Source organism: Cyclospora cayetanensis, unplaced genomic scaffold (genome assembly GCF_002999335.1).
Source record: "Cyclospora cayetanensis isolate NF1_C8 unplaced genomic scaffold, CcayRef3 CcayRef3_contig_165, whole genome shotgun sequence".
NCBI lineage: Eukaryota > Apicomplexa > Conoidasida > Eucoccidiorida > Eimeriidae > Cyclospora > Cyclospora cayetanensis.
The window spans coordinates 22,943-44,595 of record NW_020312109.1 but is presented as its reverse complement, the minus strand read 5'-3'; the positions used below and the strand labels follow the sequence as shown (position 1 = coordinate 44,595).

Sequence of the window (21,653 nt, the reverse complement as noted above, 5' to 3'; positions counted from 1 at the left end):
CTGGCATGCATTACATAGCACTTCATATTCAATAATTTATGGGCTGTAGATGAAGGGCAATGCAATAGTCTAAGCAATGGTGCACTGTGTGGATCCCTTTGTCGGACGACTGCTGCTGCAGTTGCCGGCGATAGCCCCACATTGATGAGAATGCGGCCTATTCATGCCTGCCGTTCGGAGAACAAAAGAAACAACCGGCCGACATATAACAAATGGATAACGATTTTCGTGGATTTCGCTTTACGGATAAGAGCCAGCCACGGCAGCATGGCGTCTCAAGCAGCGCATCCGAAGTTACACGACTTTGCCTAAGGTCCGCATTAGGCAAGGTCTTAGGGCAGACGCAGTAGGACATTTATGCTGCAGAAAAGGCGAACCCATATAGGCGCCATTGTTTATCGGAATAAAACAGCTCAACCCGGAGGAGGATGGCACGAGCCATACACGGCGGCAGCAGACCCCGTCGCAGCACAGCATGCCGGCCCATAGTTGAACGTCTGCACAGGAGATTCAATTGGGGCTGATGTTTCTAGGGTTTCTAGGGTTGCGGGTTCTCGAATTTCCTGGTAAATGGGCGAAGGCAACCAGTGTTTTGCCTCTGTCGCCGCGCCCGTGCTCGCGGATTTGCACATCTCTCCCAGGGTCCACCCTACACGCCCTATCCCTGCGGCTTTCGCTTGTTGCCTGTCTTCCGTCCCGTTCCACGGCGTAAACGGGGGGCACAATGATATATATCGAATTGGTGGCTCATATTTAGCCGTCTGGCCCTGATTTCCGAACGCACACGTGTCACCCAGCCACTACACGGCCGCGCGCGCGACTTGAAGTGGTCCTGCACTTACTCGCGCCTGTGAGCCTGCTTCTGGTAATCTCGCTGTGTAGCTTTGGTTTTATGATTTTGCATAGGTGGAAAGGGCACAAATCGGCAGGAAGCCACTGATTTACGTCGTCTGTAGGGTTAGGGTTACGGGTGTAGGATAAGAAGCTCCGTCATCTTGGCGCTTTAGGGTTCAGAGTTCACAAATTAGGGAATACGGTTTAGGGAGATAATGATTCCAAGCTGCATTTCCAGCAGCCCTAAATATTCCACCACCCCTTCCCCGCAGAGACATCGCTCCCCCCCGCTGATCTCGCTTGAAGCTGCAACGTCGGCATCATCACTACCCACAACTTTAGCGGCGCCAGCAGCAGCAACAGCAGCTGAATGCAGCAGTACTCAAACTGATTGTACCTCACTGCATCCGCAACAGCACCAAAAACACCAAGATCAGCTACGCGGACCTCCTCTTCATCCTTCAAAAGATTTGCACACTCCGCAAGCGGCTGATGCTCCAAGAGGAGGCACTTCTGCTTCCCCCCTTTTGTAAGGCTACACGGCTAGCAAGCATATATATATATATGTATATCCCCCGGTACAGACAGACAGACAGCCAGAGGTGGACGGAGTAAGGAGGTGCAGAGAAGACAAGGCAGCTGTGTCTAGGCAGACACCGCTGGTCGTTGTTTGCTCCATCAGGGTAGATAAGCGGGCATCTTCGCCGTGCAGCATTGGGTGTTGTGCCTTAGCAGGTCCTTATTGGTCCTAGATACCAAATCCAACAATCCATTGAACTGTCTAGACTACTGTCTCGGTGAGTCGCGCGCAGCAGCAACACCTGCACCGGCAGAGGTAAAACAGCAACTCCGTCTGTACTTGATAGATACATACGTGGCAACATCACCAGAAGCATCCATGAGCGAAGAAGCACCGTTGGGAGCTGCAGCACCCATGGGAGCAATGAAAGGAAGACGATTGTAGGCGCAGACGAGCAGCTACGCCCCTTCTAGATGCGCGGTGTGTGGAAATGTTCAGGATCTGTGGCAGAGCAGCAAGAGCAGCAACCAGCCTGCAGTGGGCGCCTCTGCAGTAGCTGCAGCAGCAGCAAGACGCTTTGCTGCACAACGGAGGAAGGCAGCGACTGTGGTAGCAGCAGCGGCAGCAGCGATCTGAGTACCACCAGCAACAGCAAGATAGACCAACAACAAGAGCAGCAGCAGCAGTCGCAGCATCAGCATCAGCAGATCCCAAGTCTGCACACATGTGTGCAGCAACAGCAACAGCAGCAGCGCGTCCTCCAACCACCAAATGTTGCAGTGCACCCTCACCACATTCCATCACAGAATGAAATGCAGCAACAGCAGCAGCGGAGGCAACAGCAAGGGGCTGCCGCTGTAAACGGTTCATGCAGCGGCTCTTCTGTGGCTTCTTCCTGGGAGTGGACTTACACTGCAGACAGCGCCGGTGCAGCTGCTGCAGGCAGCCTCACCGCTGGCGATGCAGGCGTGACATCAGTATGCTCAGCAGCAGCAGAGGCAGGGCCCAAGCGGGTTGCTGCTGTTGTTGGGGAGGCAGCAGATTCTCAGGGTGAGACGCCAGCCTTCGCATTGATCGAAGAAGGCGTCGCGGCTCCCGAAGAGGAGCAGCGAGAGGAACGGCAGCGACAACAGCAGCAGCACGACCCTTTGAGTGCAGGCTGCTGCTTAAGCAGCAGCGATGCGATGACTCCCTTGACACTAGACAAATTTAGATCCGGCGACGAGCAGCCTCTGCAACAGCAGCAGCAGCGACAGCAGCAGTATGATCTGCAGCAACAGCAGCAGCAGCAATTCCATCACGCGTACGCTGTAAGCCAGCAGCAGCAGCAGCCGTTGAGCTATGTTGTGGGGGAGTGTGCCTTGCCGGACGATCCGCCTAAGGGAGCAGCAGCAGCATCTCCGCGTCATCCAACCCCAGGCGACATGCACTGCCTCCACAGGCAGCCGCAGCTCAGCATTCCTTGGCTCCTGCAGTCATCTCCCCCCCCCGCGGAAGCTCCCAGCAGACTCTGCGGTCCGCAGCAGCAGCCGCAACAGCAGCAGCAGCCCCTCCACTTGCTGCATGCACCGTCCTCCGCAACGCAGCCACAACACAGCAACCCCACTCCGCACCCACAGCCTCCGCAGCAGCAACAGAGGTGGCATGGACATGCCAGTCGGTGGAATGGGGGAGCAGCTGCAAGCGGTGCCGCCCATATGCCAGGAGCACAAAGTGCGTTTTTCGTGCCAGAACCTCTTCACTCTGGCACTCAGCAGCAGCAGCAGCAGCAGCAGCAGCAGCAGCAGCTGCAGCAGCAGCTGCAGCAAAAAGTTCGGGGACCATCGATGTGCTTGCCTCCCCCGTCGCTGCTTTTTTCCTTGCCGCTTGGCGTTCGATACGACGAGCACAAGAACGCCTTCAGAGCTCTCGTAAAGACTCAAGAGACAAAAGTCAATAAATCCTTCTCCTGCAAAAAGTACGGCCCCTATAGGGCTCTCCAGATGGCAGCAGCAGCCGCAGCGGCTTCTGCAGCAGCAGCAGCGACTCCCATGCACAGCACACCCTGGCATGGCTACTGCGCGGGGGATAGAAGGCAGCTGCGAAAGCACTGCTACGAGTCTTCCCCTCTGCCGCAGCAACAGCAGCAGGAATTGGCCTTTGGATTTTCTAGGGATTCTCACGGATGCTGCTCTCCCGTCGCAGCAGCACCTGCCACTGTCGCTGTTTCCGCCCCCTTGGGGAGCTCTTTCTCCCCTCAGAGGTTGCTGAGCGCTGCAGCCGCAACGCCGTCGGCTTCGACGGCTGCGCAAGCCGATGCTGCTGCTGTCGACCTATTGGGAGCCGTTGAGCAGCAGCAGCAGCAGCAGCAAAAGGGGCATTTGCTCGTGCAGGAGCAAAGGTTGTTCCCCCATGCCCAGCAGCATCAGCACCACCTTGTAATGCTGCAGCAAGAACGGCAGCAGCAGCAGCCGCCGTGCCAGCAGCAGCAACGGAGGCTGCTGCAGCATGAGTACCCCCCGCAGATGCATCCGCACGTGCTGCTGCAGCACGACCAGCAGCAACCGCAGCACTGCCACTTGGGGGTGTCCACTCTTCCGATAGCGCATGCAACACCCCAGCAGCTGCAGCACAGGTACCTGGCTCCCGACAGCTGCGTGCAGCAGCAGCAGCAGCAGCAGCAGCAACAGATGCTGCCGATGGTTCGCCACTCCCAAGGGCTGCCACCATTGCAGCAGCAGCAGCAGCAGCCTCTCGTAACACGGCAGCACATGCACCTCTTTGGAGTGTCTTCTGCATACGCCGCCTCCCCGGAAGGAGCAAGAACTCCTTGGGATGATGCAACGCCTGTCGGCAGCAGCAACGGCAGCAGCAGCAACGGTGTTGCCTCCTTGCTGCTGGAGGCAGGAGACTCAGCCTCAGAGGCTGAGAGCGCGAACGATCCAGCAGCAGGCGTCACTCTCAAGGCAGCCGAGCGAGGAACTGGTCATGGCAGCCACGTGTTTGCTGCTGGGGGAGAAGACGCGGCGAACTGCGGGGGCGAGGAAAAGGAGCAGCAACTGATGCCTGCCGACAGCACAGCAGGAGCAGCTTCATTCGATTCAAGCTGCCTCCGCTGCTATCGCTGTGGTGCCTTGCAGCGGCTCCGCAGCGACAGCGAGGCGACTGGCGGGAAGCACCAACTGCAGCAGGAGCAGCAGCCATCGCTGCCAGCTCATAGAACAGAGCCTGCAGTGTGCTCCGGCAGGAGGACGGCGGCTTTGCTCTGTTCGGAGGCGAGCGTGCACGGTGTTCAAGCTGATGCCGCTGCTGCTGTTGCCGTTGCTTCTGCTGCTGCTACCAAGGGGGCAGAAGGCGAACTGGTCTATTCGGAGCGGCTTGCGGCGTGGCTAGCCTTGCCTAACAGCTCGCAAGCAGACGGCTGCCAAGGGCCTCCCAGCTGCGCACAGTTCATCTTCGCATTTCCAGTCGAGCCCTTTGGAGGTTCCGCTGCTGCGCGTGAAGTAGCAGTGTCTTGGATGCAGCAGCAGCAGCAGCAGCAGCAGCAGCAGCAGCAGCAGCAGCAGCAGCACGGGTGTACCGATCTGTTGCACATGAAGTTGGAAAAGCTGGAGCAGAGACAGCAGGCTGTTTTTCAGAAGGAGGCTCAAGACGCACTGCAGCCTCAGCAGCACTCCCAAGGAGGGGAGCTCCAAGAGCTGCACCAAACCAAGCAGCTGGAGGAGTGCTCCAACGAAGGGGCAGGTAGAAGCCACTGTATGCAGCAGGAGCAGCAGCCGGCAGAGGATGGCAGTCGGCTGTTGGGAATTTCGGATGCTTATGAGGCTGATGTTGAGGATGTGGCTGTGCCTCGTTCTGCAGAGCCGCGTGGCGCTGCATCCAGCGGGAGCACAGAGAGCAGCACTCCCGCTTCCAGTGTAGCGAGAGAGGACGCATCAGGAGACTCTCTGGAGGAAGAAGCTTTGCTCTGCATGAAAAGGAAAGCCGCCTCTCCCTGTGAAGGACCTGCTGCAATCCGAATGAAGAAGGGAGCTCTAGACACCGACGCCTCTGTTGTTGTTTTTAGCGGCACCTGCAGGGGCAGCATGGCTGGTGAAGATGTCATTGACACATCCGAGCAGCAAGGTCTGCAGGAGTCAATGGACAAGCAGCAGCAACAGCAACAAGAGCAGGATCCATCTGGTGCTGGTTCGCCCTGGTACTCTCTGTGGGTGCAGGAGGATCAGGAGGAAAGGGATCAGTGTCAGGAGCAAGAGACTCAGCAAGAGCTCTCGCATTCACCTCAAGCTCTACTACGGATGCAGACACCTCCCGAATGCGCGTTGGATCAGCCACGGATGATAATGACTGCGGCTACTACGGAGCCGTGCGGCTCTGCTTAGGCACCCAGACAAACCTGTGCGTGGCTGTGTTGTGCTGCTGAGGCAGCAGCAGCAGCAACGAGGCCAGCAAGAGCTGGCAAGTCTTACTACTGCAAGTGTATCCGCCTCGCAATGGGCTTCCATCCATTCCAGCAGTATCTATTCATTTTGCATTGGTTTGCGGCGTAATAACACGCCTCACCAGATTACTAGGTATGTAAACGGTTCATTATGCAGCTGAAGTGTGCAGTGGTTGAACCCCAAGCCATCTCAGGGTTGCAGACACCCATACACACCTAAGCTGCGTAATGTTCACCTCAGGTCCATGCTTTCGCACTCCCCTCCTTTTCTATATTTGTAATGCCACTCGAATTGAGGGCTCGTGGATGCATTCCGCCAAACGCCAAGGGCGGCTAGTTGCGGCGACTCTTCAGGGGGCGCATGCATGCACACGCACTCGAGGTGTATGTATTGACACCTGAGCCAGCCATTGTGTATGGATGCGCATACTCGGTGGGGACATATCGGCATGCATGCATGCATGCATGCATGCACCCCAGGTCTGCGCACGCCTCAGGTACGGTCGTTGGTTGCAGTCGTGTGGGCGCATTTCACTGTACAAACACTTACGAGGAATACCGTGCAGTCTCTCCTGAGCCCCTTTGTGCAATTTGTATATGTGTATATTTCTACATCTGCATATGCTCCCGGATTTTGTTTATAGCTTCCGCTGTTGCAGGAAGCTGCTGAAAGAGCAGCACCAGCACCAGTCTTGCATGTGAGCTCGGGAGTTCCGGCTGTCCATGAACCCCGCTGCTCTGTTGTACGGCAGCAGAAATATTTATTCGTTCCGCTTTCGCCCTGCTTACCGCGCGCGGTTCTCGCCATTTGATGATACATCGCAACACTACCAAGCTCATAAATGCATTTCCGCACAATGTAGGAATGAGAGCGCTAGTTGTAACGCTCCCTCTAAAGTCTCAACTGCGAGACAATAAGCCACAAATCCAATAAAAAACTTAAACACAGGAAGTTAATAAGCGTCATTTTTTAAGAGCTCCCCTTTCCCCCGCCGCTCGCCTTAGGCTTTCGACGTGAGGGGAGAGGGGTAGCTAGTTTGTGCGTTGATGCAGCCTTCATGCACTCCGAGAATTTACTGCTAGTTGCATATAGCAACATATACCGCACGTGTACACAACAATGCTTCTTATTTTGTTGAATGAACACTTTCTGCAATTGACAAGATATACGACTAACCAAATGAAGTACTCGAGTTTTTATCAAATCTCAATTAAATTGTACTAGTGAAGGGAAAGAAAGTTCCAAAGTACAGCTCTTAGGCCACCGCAAGGAGCGTCTGCATGCGGCAACAAAGTAGCAGCAGGAGAATCAAAAAGTTTCAGGGCAGGTACAAGTAGCATGGGTCGTAGAACCGGCAGCGTCGTGTGCAGTGTACCCCTAGTGTGCGCATACTTCAGGAGTGCCTTGGGCAGATATTGCAGCACAGCTGAACACGCCCTGCACTTCGTTTGCCAAGGTTTTGCAAAACTGCCAGAAGCTTAGCCAGACTTTGGGTCTAAGGTCTTTAGTTCTAAGCAGAGGGGATTAAAAGAAATATACACCCAAATAGCCTGGTTGCAAGCGGGGAGAACCGTTGGAGCGCCTTCGAGTCAGGGCCGATGTTCGGACGGACTAATCTTAGTCGCTTCATGCGGAGGCTATTCACACAGCAGCAATTTCAGACTTTTTGTTTCAGCTTCTTGGGTGTATAGTCCGGAGACCAGAAGGTTTCGGCAGTTATTTTCGGGTGACTCCGAAATGCGCGCAGTACGTCTGTGATAAGAAGCCGCCCACAAGGAAGGGCCCCTCATAGGATCAGTAATGCAGTGGCTGCTTTTGGTCTTGTTTGTAGTCTGCAAAGGGCAAGATGCCAGTTTAGACAGCAGGGTGCGATGGATTATGTGGACTGGTCATTCATACGAGTGTATCTGTCTGAAAACTCGTGCCCCTTGGGCTTGTTTATGGGAGGCACAACGCATCTCTCGGAATTAGATTTACTTCTTTAAGAGTTCCATTCAAAGGCGGATGTGTGTACTTCAAGGGCCGAGTAGGAGGAGCAGAAGTATGCAGCGAGGGCACCAGCGACCCGAACGAGGGGAGAACCCACTGAACTACTGCTCCCCTGGAATTCGGCCTTCTTTCGACGACTATTGCGTGAAAAGCAGTGAAGAATCGAGTGTGATTCTTGTTCTTACTCTCGATATCGTGCAGCAACAGCAGCAGCAGCAGCATACGTCTACGCGAAGTAGACCAACTGCACAGCGGCCACAGCAGCAACAGCAGTACTAGCAGGGCAGCCACGGCGATGGTCTGCGGTAGCCTTCCTCTGCGGCACCTCCAAACCATTTCTGACCCTCTTCAGTCACTCGTTTTGCTCCTCCAACCACAGCAACATGAGCAAGAGCAGCATCCGCAAAGGACCACAACACGACAAACTACCCCCTGCTGTTGCAACGCAGCATCGAGTCCACTGTTGCGGGCCACTGGTTCTGTTAATGAGGGCCCCCCAGCTCTTCCCCTTAGGGCCTCCACACCCTTAAAACAAACAGACAGTGCATTTATAGAGCGTTTGATTCCCCGTGCTCACATATTCTGCGTAAAGACCTGCACGGGCCTGCCCTGAGCAGCCTCTCTGAAAGGGGAGGAGCAGCCAAAGCCTTGTGGCCCTCTGTGCTCTCCCGCCGAGGCAAGCAGAAACGGCTGCCTTCTGGCTTTTTCGCGGAGCATGGGGTGAGGGGACCTGTCCGCATGAGCTTTCATTTCCACAGAAGGTAGCTGCTGCCCCTGGTGCAGCTCGTGCTGAGGCTCGTGGACTGAGAGTCTCGCCGCTGCGTCCTAGGATGGCAGCTCCTGCTGCATTCGCCGCTTCCGTGGCAGCGCTTCCCCGAGGCACCTCACTGGCTTCCTTGGAAACGGCAGCGGGGCCCCCCCCCAGCGCACTCCAGCAACCCGCCACCAGCAGCAACTCCTCTCTCAGTGGGGGCCCCCGGGGGCCCCCACTGGTGCGTGCGCAGCAGTGGCGCTCCTCCAGAGGAAGGACGTCGCAGAGGGCCTCTTCCTCGGGGCCCCCTGTTCGCACTTCCTCCGGTCTGCGCTCCTCTCAGCGCGCGTTCGTTGCCTCGGAGGGCATCGAGTTGGTGCGGTACAGCGGTGTGGTGTTGACAGGGTTGCTGCTCCTCCCAGCCCTTCTGGGGAGCCACTTGTTATGGCCTGAGGTTGTCTCGCTTCCTGTCTTGCTGCTGCCTGCGGGCACTGCCCTCTCTCAGGCGCTGACTGTCCCCACGGCCAGTGGCTGTTGGTGCTGCCACTGGCCTCTTAGAAGGAGGTCCTTCTGCAGATGCATGCGCTCGCCTGCAGCCAGGCTGAAAGCCCTCGTTTCCTTAGCCACGGTTGCCCCCTTCATCTTCCTCGTCTTCTTTCTGTCACGCGTAAGCCATCAGGGCCCCTCTGGAGGAGGTCACCGGATGGGGGCTTTGGCCTCATGACGAAAGACTCGTGCGCGCTCTAATAATTGCTCTGCTTTGTGCGCTAGGTCTACTGGGGAGCCCATTTGTCTCTGCTTCCCGCAGCGGCTTGTGGTGTGATATTGTGGCCTCGCCATTCGCTTCTGTGGATTCTGGGGGGGCAGCTGCATCTCGAGATTATTCTTTCCAACACATACACCTTTAGAGCTCCATACGCAGGTAAGGGAATATCTGTATATATATATATGCTCTATGCCCTTTGCCCTTGAAGGCGTCACAAATTGTTCAGGGTTTGGCATGATAGGGGTGCGTCACACAAAATCATTTTTGCAAGCATTACCAGAACATCCGTGCTTCAATGCAGCTTTTCGTGCGCACTTAAGAAGCTAAAAAGCAGGCTTTACACTGTGTTGTGGGCGTAGCATGCGTTCGCCGTCTAAGGCCTTATAAACTTCAGGGCAGCGGCTCTCCAGGATTTCCAATATGATGAAGCCAATGTTGCGATTGTCGTTTAAAGGGGGGGTTCTTCGTGTAGCTTTCCAGTCAGCGGGGGCTTAGGGCTGCATCTATAGTCTGCGTAGATTGTGGACGAGGCATCAGAGTTTCCTGGAATGTGGGGTGAAGTAGGTAACGAGTGGTAGTGTGGGGGTCGGTGTGCGTGTTTAGGGTCTGGAGTTGGGGGAGTTGGCGGCTGTGGCTTGTGGTGTAGGGTCTGTGGTATAGAGAGTGGGGTTGTGGTGTTCGCGCAGGGAGCTCGAGTTGGTTTGTGTGCGGCATGTTTTGCGGCGCTGTTTGTCTCTTTCCCCTTGGCTTCTTCCTCGGCGGAACCTCGTGTATCGAGGCTCATGGTCACTTGACTTCTTCTTCGTCTCCTTCTTCTGCTGCTGGGCGGCATGCTTTGAGCTCGCTGACAGCTTCTTCTGCGTTGGCATCTTCGCCTCCTGCCTCAGTTCCTTCTCCTGGTGCTGGCTTCTCGCGGCGCTCCTGTTTGCTGCGGCCTACACAGCTGCTGAATTCCCTGTTCATGTTATGTTTGCTGTGGGCCATTGGCGATATTTTGCTAATTGTAAATCTCTTTTACGTTCACTTGCCTGTGTCACCCCTCCCCACTGATCTGGATGAGCTGAAATCGCTTCTGCCACTCTCGACCACGGCAGAGATCGCCACCTATCTAGAGCGTGAGAGAAGGCTGCTGGCTGCCATTGCTTTTCTCTTCGCTGCTTGCGGCTTCTTTCTGATCCTCATGCTCCTCCAATGGGGAAACATCCCTTTCGGGCTTCCCACCGGGAGCTTGGTACCTTCACAAGAAGCGTGGGATGACACCCAACAAAGGCTTGCACGAGAAGCTCGACGGGTTCTCCAGGAGGAGCACAATGCCAAAATGGAGCTCGTGAAGGCATGCATGAATGTAGAGGTGCGGATACACATGAAATGGCTACCAGAACAGACCTTAGAAAACAGCCAGCAGTGAACGAATGTGCAGAGCTGAAAGAGCTCATTGATTTGTGTATCGGAATGAACTGTATCGTTTGCTGTGCCCTTGCCGCGCCTCCCCTTGCACCGGATTCTTTTACCCGCGTTGGCCTTCTCATCGTGCCTGTATGTGTGTGTGTGTGTGCCGATGTCTCTGTTGGGTCTTGCCGTTTTTCCAGAACGTAGAACAGGGTAGTCCCTTGGTCCTTCTGGGCTGCAGCATCTGCCAGGAGATGTTGCAGGAGGGGGACGCGGCAGTCCGTCTTCCCGAGTGCCGTCATGCCTTCCACCGTACCTGTCTCTTTCAGTGGTTTGAGAGGAGGCTAACCTGCCCGAACTGCAAAAAAGACATTCACAGTGTCTTAGCCGGTCAGGGACTCGTCAGCACCAGACTCACTAACGACTGCAACCTTTCCCCGGTGGGATCACTGCGAAGACCAACGGCAGACGCAATAGAGATGCCGTACGCACCAAGCATAGCAGCTACGGCACAAGCTATCGCTGCGCATTCAGCAGGCGAAGCCTTCGGAGCTGGCCCTGGAACACCGTCAGCCAACGTGGCAGCAGGAGTTTCGGTAGCAGCGGAAAACAGACAAGCTGCTCCCCAAGCGGTAGACGCCATAGCAGACACTTCAGATGGCTGGCTTGACATCGAGCTGGGTCCCCGCACAGTGGGGGCCAGCCCTTAGGAGAGGGGCCACTTTCTTTGAAATGTCTGAGCCCATGTGTGGCGACGTCAAATCAAACGTTGTTGGGAGCTTCACGTGGAGAGTGAGGCATTTAGAGCGCATGAATTTGAAAGGGGAGTCAGGCAATGGACATCTGTCTTGTGCGCCATACCCCTCTACAACGCACTAATCCACTAATGAGTATATATATGTGCTCATTGCCACATACGAAAGCCGGAGGCAGAGGAGCTGTCTGGCATACCCCACCCTTTCCCACGGAAGCATCTGCCAGGGCTCTAGAGGGGCAGTCTCTGCATCAATTCCAAGGGCAGCAGCACAGCATGCTTAAGGCCCCTGGGAAACACCGACCTTAGCGAATGCCTCGGGAACCGTGGTGTATGCTTCCATGGGGCCTGCAAATACTCTTTGGTGACATTTTCAAGTTGTCAGGGGCATTTCGCGTTGTGTAGTGGTATATATCTTATGTCCCGCTTAAACCCGTGCGCGCTCCTGTGGACTCGGACCACTGTTGCAGTCTGCTTCAGAGGGGCGCACTTTCGGCATTCAGGGAATTTCGTTAGATATTTCAAGAGCTTTGAAGGAGGACTGGCTTTGGAGGGCTGGAGAACGAGCGACACACTCTATCGCTACTTGCTTTTCATTTCTCCCGCAAGGTGTGTTTTATCTCGTAGATTCGCTACTGTCTTTTTAAGGTTTTTGCGCATCCCTCTAGGCTATTGCGTTGTTGTTACGTGGCGTTGAGCCTCTCTGCAACGGGCTAAGAGCTACACATGTGCACTTTGTACTTGACCAAATACACCTACTTAAGAATAAGTCAACATCCCACCATTTGGCTTCGGTGTTTATGGGTACTAATTCTTGGAGAGAAGTCATCTTAAGACTAAACGAATCAATGTTATATGCCTGTGCGCTAGTTGCTATGTGGAGCTGGCTGTTGATGGTCAAAGTCCTCACGGCGTTCTGTGAGGCGCCCTTTTCATGCCCCTGTCTCCCATGGCGAAACCCTGAGAGGCGAAGTTACGAACAGGAGCGTGCTTTTGGGTCGAGGCAAACGTGCCTTTAATTCTGTTTCGTACCGAGTCTGGAGCTAGTAAGGTCTCTCCCTGTGGGGCCATAAAGGAGGCAGTCTACAATGACCTGTTATTCTACGTGTCCTCTCTGCGAATGGCTCTAATGTGTATCGCTTCCTCTTCTTCGCTCTCACAGGGAGACCTTTCATAGTCAAAAGCCCAATACAATTTCAATCGAAAGTTCTCGAGTGCTTTCCCTCATATACCTCCATCCTCTTCTCCTTCTCTGCCGTTCTCATCCACAAGGTTCCTGGATAAGAGGAGAGAAGCGGCATAGCTAGTGCTCTAGTGCGCAGGAAGGCAAACCGCATAATTTCTTTTCCTAGTGATCTAACGATCTCTTCTACCCTCTAGCAGGTGGCATGTAGAGGAAACCCCAAAGTGTACCTCTCCATCTAAGGTCTTCGCAAAGAAAGGTTTTACTCTAGACTCTATAACACTCAACGGCAAGCTAAGAAAGTCCTTTCAAAGGGGCTCCTTCCTTCCCTTACCCGTGCCCCGCAAGATTCCGATAAGAGGGCAGGAAAACTGGGGTGCGCGTAGCTCTACCCTCTAAGCCCTCCGTGCATCCACAGCTAGTTGCACATAACAACATATAACGCACACGAACACAACACTGCATCTTGCAGTACTGAGCTAGCAGTACTCTGCAATGCATAGAAGATACACGAGCAGGCACTCCAACAGTCAATTCTTCCACAATCCTTGGCCCCGCTACATAATGCGCTTTCTGAGTCCTTAAGGGGTCTTTCGGCACCTATTATTATGGGGTTTTTCCTCAATTTCTGCTTCCTTTTCGTCCATTGGAGCCATCTCGCAGGCACAGATGACGAAAAAGGCGGCAGGTAGTATCCGAGTACATCAAAAGCCGCACGGCGCCGATGTGTGGTACAGCCACCAAAAGAAAAGTATTTGCCCCGTAGTTCAGTACTTGTTTCATCCCCCGCTCTGCGTACCTGTCTGACTGTCTGCATGCCGGTTTGTATTTTTGGTCTGTCTGCGTGTGTATGTCCTAGGATTATAGTGAAGCGCAGCGTTGGGTTCTTCTGGCGGTTCCCCTTTTGTTCAACCCACAGCTAAGGAGACAAGCGCTTTTTCTTGCAAACGAAGCCTGTGGCGGCTTGAAGAGGCGACTGGGGCTGTTGCAGCCCCACAAAGCTGAAGGGCCTCGTCCCTTAGCGTCTAATTCACCCGTTCTTGTCTATCCTGTTCCGACTTCTACGAAGCTTATGTGAGATTGCTTCGGCCGATTGGGCATGCTTTAGTAGTGAGTTGAGCACAGCGCCTTTCAATCGGGCAACAGAGTGGGAGTGGGGGGGGGGAAGGGGAGCTGCTCCGGGTGGGCGGCCCCACACCTCAAGATGAAGAGTGTTGTTTTGCTATTAATTCTTTCTGTTTTCTCTGTGCATCGTTACTCCTGCCTCAGCCACCTCCTGGAGGCTTTCTCTGTCCTGGCGTTTGCAGCCGCCGAGGGGAGCGGCCCGTCCCTCCAGGAGCTAGCCGACGCAGCTCCCTCGCCGAGTCACATTGGCACCGCCAGTGCCTTTACCAGCAGCCTTTTGAAAGAAATAGAGCTAGGAACCACAGTGGGACGCGAGGCAGAGAAACAAGTTGCCTCGGCAGCCGCAAAAGACAGCGGAGAAAAGGAAGGCCTTCTCTCCGCATGTGCGGCTTTCTCCTCGACAGAACCCGAGCTCTGGCGCATTTGCTTGGTCGCCGCAAATCACATATCTGCTTTATACAGGCGTCTAACAGTCGAAAACACCTTGGTGCGCAGGCTCTCACCTTCCGAGTTCTCGGCGGCAATCGCAGAGCACCTGCAAGTGATCCTAGAGGAAGAGGACAATATTGCACAATCGGTGGTGGATGGCTTGCTGCCGCATGGCGCTCTTCCTGTGTTTTCCCTGAAAGTAGCAATTCAAAGAAAGCTGCAGTCCTTGGGCCTCCTGAAGCCCAAGAACATAACTACCCAGCCAGGGCTGCTGGGATTGGAAGTAATAGACGGGAAGCTGCAGCATATTGAAAAAAGCATCAGAGCACAGGTAGCCTTCTTTTATGATTTGATGGCCCCCAAGTTTAGATTGTCTCCCATGAGCGATGATGAGGTGCGGGAGCTCGCCGCGGGTGTTGCGGATGCGTTTGCACATTCCGTTCTTTCAGAGGAAGATCTTCCGATTGTTTTAGAGTTCATGGCGAGGGCTGTGTTAGACACAGTCGCAGCTCCCGGGAGGTCAGAGTCGCTGCGCACAGCCTTGCAAGCAATGCCACCATTTGCTCCTGTAGGCAGTGACAACGGCTTGGCGCCACTCGCTCTACCTCTCTGTCTCAAACTTGTTCGGGGTCTCTTTCCCTCTCTGCGGGCCCACATGACACTGCATTACCAGATGAAGGGGCCCACTGAGCAAGAAATGCAAGAGATGGCGGCAGTTCTGTGGCCCCTCGTGAATGCACACCGAAGCAGGCTGAGACTCTCTGCACACAAGGGAGTGACGCTCTTAGCCCCTGAAGAGCACTCTCTTCTCTGGGCCTATATGGAGATCTATGCGCGGGAGCATCATCTGGTGGGGCCTGAAAGACCTTTAAATTTATGGCGCTTCCCAGAGCCGGCGGGAGCCGCAAGTCTCCTTGAGTAATGATCCGGTTACAGCATCGATCATGTAGTCCTCTCCGTGTATGATTGATTTTGACGTTCTTTTATAATGCTTGTTTTGTCGCACGCTAGTTCAAACAGGCTGAAATCTAAACGCGCTGCACTCACCGTCTCTTTGTTTTCTGTCCTTTTATTGGTCTCTCTGTAGGTAGGTATCCTGACCGCTCTCGAAGCACACACAGACTCGTCTTTCTTCCCTTTCGGGCTTTCTCTGCGTGGCTACTTACTAACTGTACGGCTTTTGTGGCGCAATACTGCCTGCTTGTAATATTTGTCTTGAAACTCTTGTTTCAGAGGTTCATGTCCAAAGCACTGTGTCGCCTATCGGGGTATTTAGGCGGCCCCAGGGTCGCCTTATGTATCCTCTCATTTTATTGCTACTTTCTTTCCTCTCCCTCTCTTACCCATACAAACTCCCTATTCTTTGCGCAAGCTTAACAATTTCATTCGTAACACTAGCCCTGACAGCCCTTCAGTGTCTGTACAGCAGGCTGGAACGCAGGGAACCCGTAGTAATTACACCGATTCTCGCACCGCGAGCAGCCTATATCCATCCCTCGAGACCTTCCACACAAAGTTGCATCGCGTGGGTAATGCCGATATTTAGGCTGATGAAATACACGTATCAAAAGCAGGCGCAGTGCTTGCAAAGAAGGTGGTCACTGCAGGCGAAGATGCCTTCGCAAGGGAGTGTAATGACACTGCCAAAATCCCCCTCGGGCAGGCGGCTCTACAGCGCAATACCCCTATACATCCCTTTAGGGACGTAGGAGCACAGGAGAAGGGCGAGGGAGGCAGAGATCGCTGCTAATGCTGTGCAGCCACTAAGGCCCACGCTGGGGTAGAGGAGGGTCAGGAGGAGGGAGGAGAGGCAGGCACTTGCGGGTTTAGAAGTGTAGGCCAGCGTGTAGAGATAACTGAAATCATCGGGATTGGCAACTTCCGCAATAACCTGCGGAACGCACACCACACGTACATGCATCAGAGGTGTGCTGGACGCTGCTTACTTACGAACGCGTTTAGAGGATGGGTGGATTTGCTTCTTGCGTTTTGGCCTCAATACACGTACGAGCCCAGAACGTGTGCCTCTGTTTTGCGTCTAGTCAAGGAGAGGGGCATGAATGTAACTACAAGGGAAGAAAAAAGGAGGCAGGAATGCATTCGGCAAATATTTGCATGCAACCCACACCCCAAGCACTGGATTCTTTTTCGGCCTCCAGCACCCCTTCTTTCTTTGTTCACACACAGTACGCAATACACGCGGATGACTTCATACGGGGCCTGCCGCGAATGCGGCATGTCAACATATGAATATACAGAGACATATACATGTGTATATGGACATTTCTATGTATCCTCTTGAGCGCTACTCGACGTCGTACTAACCAGTGGTAGTGTGACGGAGAGACCCCCCACGCAGAGATAGAACAGAAACAGCCACAAAGTCGCGGACAGGAGCTGCCCGTACACTGCAGCGGTGCAGCAGCCGAACAGGATCGTCAGAGAAAAGCAGAGTGCCTTCTGCGGCAAGCGCAAACACGCAAGACAAGCGGTCCAGATCACCATCGCTACGTGGTTTGTGCATGTGTCTGTCCGCCCCTCCGTGTTCTTGTACAGGTGTATTTGTTTCTACATTAAGCTGAATGGGTAAACAGATGTTTGCTGCGTGATGGAACCCTTAAGGCCAGGCTGTAGCCGAAGCTGCCTTGAGGCAAGGGGCCTTGTGTAACGCATTGTCTATGTGCTGTATATATATATATGTATATATAGCTATATATACATATATAGATACATATATATATATATATGGCCCCGCCATGCTGATTCGCCGTTCCCTTGAAACCAGACGTACCACTGCAGTGGCTGCGCTGCACACATCCGAAAGAAGCCCCCACATGATTCTTCCGAGAAGATTTGCGGCAGCGATGAGTCCATTCCCCATCGAGGTAACTTCTAGGGTGCCTAGCTGTTGTTGCTGCTTCTGCTGTTGCTGGCTTGCTGCAGCCAATGCTGCAGCTTCGGGATCCGTAGTGCAGTCAGGATGTACCAGTGCTGCTGCTGTAGCCTCCCAAAAGATGCCGGTGAGATGCACGGAGAGGCCGAGCAGGACGTACACGAGCCACAGGCTGAAGAGGCCTGCAGTACTGCTTCCACTTTTGTACGTTGGCAGCAGTTGCAGCTCCTCCTGTGTCTTGCGCGCGCCTGCAGATTCCGCTTTGCTGCAACTGCTGCAGGAAGACAGAGGATTCCGATGCGGATGTTTCGGCTGACTCGGCCCCTCTGGATGCTGCTGCTGTTGCTCGAGAGGGTCTCCTGGCGAAGGGGGCTTGTTCTCAGCGGTGGCTGCGAGCGCCACAAAGCTGCTCATGCTGTTGCTGCTGGCACGTGAATCGTAGCGTGCGACGACTGTCTGGGGGCTGTTGAGAAGAAAGGCCGCAGGAGAAAGCAGCAGGCAGCAGCATCCCATGCACCAGAAAAGGCGAGGGATACGTTCAAGCGCCTCAGGATCTTCCAGATAGCGCTCATACGGGTGTAGCGGATACGGGATCGAAGTGAAGGGCAACCGATCTGGATTTACAATCGCTACCTACGAGCACACAACTGGGAAAGAGAATGGCACAAGGATAAGGGTCCTTCGCCAGCTGAGGCATGTAAATTTCCAGCCCCTTCCATCCCCGCCCTTGCAAGGGAGCTCGCTCCAGCTGCTCCTACTCGTGCGATTTCTGTTTCTGCAATGCTTGCGTACCCAGCAGGCGCAGCTGGCCCGCCTGCATGGAGTTATTTCGAGTCGTGAGGCTTCTACGCGGGAGGCTAGAAATAGAGAGAGGCAGAGAGAGACAGAAAGGGCTTTCTGCTAGGCGTAGCTCCAGCAGCAGTCACCCTAATAGGGGTGTTCTTTTACCTCGAGAGCAGAAAAGAGCAAGGGGCTCACGCTGAGGCCGGAGAGCACGACGGCAGCCGCAAGGCCTTTGTGCTCAGGCCATGAGCTGTAGCAACAGCAGAAGAAAGCAGCAAACTGCCAACAATATGCGCCTGTGCAGCGACACCAGTCGAGGCACTGCCGCAGGCACAGCCACAAGAGAAGCAGCAGCAGTAACAGAAGCAATAAAAGCCGCAATAACAGCAGGAGCAATGACAGCAGCAGCAGCAATTAAAGCAACAATAACAGCACGAGCAATAGCAGCACGAGCAATGACAGCAGCAGCAATGACAGCAGCAGCAAAGCGAAGCCAAACGCAAGCAAGCTGCGCTAAAAGAGAGAGGGAGTGTCAGTCTTCGCATACAGATATGCTGCTGAGATAGGACATATCGCGGCAAGACCAAGTGCAAGGCCAGGTCCAGCCCCGCAAGAGAAAGTGAGGCCTAGCAACGAATGGCAGAGTGGCGCAGAGAGGAAGAAGGAGAGTGCCATACAGAGGCACCCCCAAAAGGCGCAGCGAGCAAGGCCTATAGATTTGTGCAGTTTTGCGCCATACGGCATCGACAGGCAAACGGATGCCAAACCTGATCAAACACGCAAAAAAACGGCTCTTGACCAGCCCATGTCGCTAGGTACAGCTGACAAGGTGAAGGTGAGTATGCCTGTTGCGGCTGGTGCCGCGACCCCCTAGAGCATCGCATTGTATATATATATATATATATATATATATATATATACATATATATATATACACATATATATACATATATATATATACATATATATATACATATATATATATATTATGAGGGCGTATGTCTGTGTGTGTCTGTGTGTGTGTCTGTGTGTGTGTCTGTGTGTGTATGTCTGTGTGTGTATGTCTGTGTTTGTGTCTCTCTCTCTCCCTATGTGTGTGTGTAAGTATGAGTAGCTGATTCTGGAAGCTTTACCTGCTGTGAAGAGCCATCCTAGCGCGGAGTGCCGCATATCTGGCTGTCCCTTATATCTGAGGTATGAGCTCAGAAGGGGAACAAGACAGCCCAAGCTGTATAGACACCCCAGAACCACGTATACAATGAAGCCCCCCAATAAAGGCAGCAAGCGCCTCCACAGGGGCACCGAAGGCAGGCGGCGACAAGATTCGCCACTGCGGCTCATGGAGCTATGCACACTTGGGAGACTCCGAGAAACCAGGATTTTGTGAGCCTCCAGAGCCTCCAGAGGGCTCTCTGGCTCAGAGGCACCTGGAGATTCATGTGGTCTTGGGTAGTATGCGACAGCCCGATGAGTGGAAGGAGCCCACGGGGTGGGCATGGGCTGCCAGGGGTTGTAGGAGTTCTGCGAGGAGACGGTGCCCTCTAGATGCTGCAGCCGTGTGGCCCCCTCGATCTGTCGCTGCTGCTCCCGAGGCAGTTGGGGGTGACGCCGGCTCATTGGAGGACTACTTCCTGCGCGTCTACTGCGTGGAGGGGGTTCTGGAGTAAGGGCTGCCCAGAGCCCTACACTCAGAACTGCAAAAGAGGCAGTAGAGCCTGTATGGCAAGCTTCCGACGAACCGGCATGAATTCAAGAGCTCAAGGGATCGTCGGATTTAGGCTTGGGTGCAGGCCCCCAGACCTCATAGGTTCAGGTTTTCTGAGGGCATAAGATAGGCGTGTCGGAGATTCTGTGGGAAAGAGGCAAGGACAAGCATTGGGTACGGGAGGGCGTTACAGACATTAGGAGCCCGAAAGTCGTAATACGCATCGGAGGTTCCTGCAGATGGTGCAGCTATGCTGGACAGACACCTGCGTGCGAGAGGACTTCGGGTGACCGCGTGCCTCGACACCCGGGACTGAGGAAATCAAAAAAGAATTAGGCCCTAAAACATATAAAATAGACCATGGTGGCACGAAAGACCAGATATGTGGACACACATCTACCGAAAAGACACTTCATGAGCATAGGGGGCCCCTAGGGGGGCCCCCAGCCAGTGAGGGGCCCCCAATCTGCCCTGCGCAGCCGACCGACGAGCATTTTGCAAGACCCAAGTCTCCATCCCCTTGTCCTCCTATTTGACTTTGATTGTCTGCAAGAAAACACACTCTTAGCTCGACCAGATTCATCTCATATAAGGAACAGACGCGGTGGGTTGCGCCAATTCCTGTGACGTGTAGCTGGTGTCGGTTTTATTATCAACATGGTAACTTGAGACAAAACCACCTCGGGAGAAGCTTTTCTCCAGCTGAATATGTCCATTCGATTCGCCGCTCACAGTTTTCTTTGCAAGACGTTCGCGTATATATCTCTCTGCGGGACCCACGGATAGCAGAATTTTACGTGTGGGTCTCTGCGTGCGCATCTGTGTGTGTATTTCGGTGCACCGAACAGCAATATTTGTTCTGTGGGCGGTTATCTTAACTGCCTCGATTCAATAGTCAGGCGCGCCCTGCGCTGCTTGATGGGTCGACGATTACCTCCAGGCTGATGCATGACAATAGGAATTAATTAAAAATCGAGTGTTTTGCAAAGGGCTTCTTCACTGCACACTTGCGCCCCTGTAAATTTTCGGCATGAGAAAGGGGCAATTACGGTGCACGTCGCTGCACTCTGTAAGCATCTACGCACTCGGAGCATTCATAGCTAGTTGATTATACCATCAAGCATACACTCACAACAGTGCGTCTCGTATTGTGCTGACAGATCTCTTCAATAATGGAGATACACGAACAATAAAGCTAATTACTCAATTCTTACTAATTTGTAGTTGTGTGTAACTGATGTGGAAATTGCTGGAGTGGAGCTAGACGCGCTACACAACGGCAATGCGGGGGACGACAGGAGAAAAAGCTCCCTTTAAGGAGCAGATGCCACCTTTTCCTATAGTATAAGACAGCTTATAATTTGCGGGGCGCACCATAAATATATCCGAAGATGAAGCTTTATTGAGGCCACCCCAAGCCCTGTACGCTCTTGACCGCGGCTGCCTCTATACGTTTTTTGAGCGGCTGTACTGACAAAGAATATTTATGCACTTGGATCGCATTCCTTTGCTTTTAATTATCTGGTGTTCTTTACCTGTTTTTGGTTTTCTACGACTGTAACCCTTGGTGGGTGACTCTCAATATCCACGACTATAGTGTAAAGCCTTCTTTTAATGTTTGGAGACTCCTGTAATGCCAAGGGGAAGAAGAGGGCCCCATCTTTCAAAAATTGTATCCTAAAATCTAACCATCTGTAGTATGGAATCCCCTAAGTCTCTCCTCTCTCTTCAGTCTCGAGTACCCTTATGCTACCCTCTCTCCTCTTTCTGCCTTTCCCTTTATATCATGTCCTCTCTGCTCGGAATCCCTTGTTGCTTCTGCGTCATACTTGAGCTCCTTTTGCGTCTGCCCCGACATCCGAAAGCGTGAATAGCAATGCTCCTCATAACTCTATATCTTGGGAGAAGTGTACTATGTAGACCATTAATTGCCTCACACAAAGGGGCATGCCGAGGCAGACCACGTTGGAAACTAACAGAAAAGAGACTCTGTGAGGACGCCCCTGGCGAGCGCCAATGCAGCTTGGGATGAGAAAAGTGGGACGGCCCTTAGCACTGGAGGCATTCCTCTGTATTGAAGCGAGAGACTGCCACAATGGCGTTGCTCATAC

At 53.7% G+C, this 21,653-nt stretch overlaps 3 protein-coding genes across 3 annotated transcripts; 2 read left to right on the top strand and 1 right to left on the bottom strand.

Moving 5' to 3' along the window:
- The first annotated feature begins 3,384 nt into the window (after positions 1 to 3,384).
- Positions 3,385 to 5,715, top strand: LOC34623933 (AF4/FMR2 family member 4). Its single transcript, XM_026337108.1, is given in 4 exon segments — positions 3,385 to 3,678; positions 3,786 to 4,035; positions 4,250 to 4,836; positions 4,951 to 5,715. Coding segments are annotated over 4 exon segments (1,896 nt in total).
- An 8,096-nt stretch (positions 5,716 to 13,811) lies between these two features.
- On the top strand, positions 13,812 to 15,083 carry LOC34623935. The gene is made up of 2 exons (XM_026337106.1): positions 13,812 to 14,411; positions 14,811 to 15,083. The coding sequence occupies exons 1-2, from the start codon at positions 13,812 to 13,814 to the stop codon at positions 15,081 to 15,083; spliced, it is 873 nt and encodes a 290-aa protein (XP_026192891.1).
- A 747-nt stretch (positions 15,084 to 15,830) lies between these two features.
- Positions 15,831 to 19,178, bottom strand: LOC34623936. The gene is made up of 4 exons (XM_026337105.1): positions 18,971 to 19,178; positions 17,721 to 17,868; positions 16,953 to 17,325; positions 15,831 to 16,052 (listed from the first exon to the last, which is right to left on the bottom strand). Exons 1-4 carry the CDS (start codon positions 19,176 to 19,178, stop codon positions 15,831 to 15,833), a joined length of 951 nt encoding a protein of 316 aa, XP_026192890.1.
- Positions 19,179 to 21,653: the final 2,475 nt, after the last annotated feature.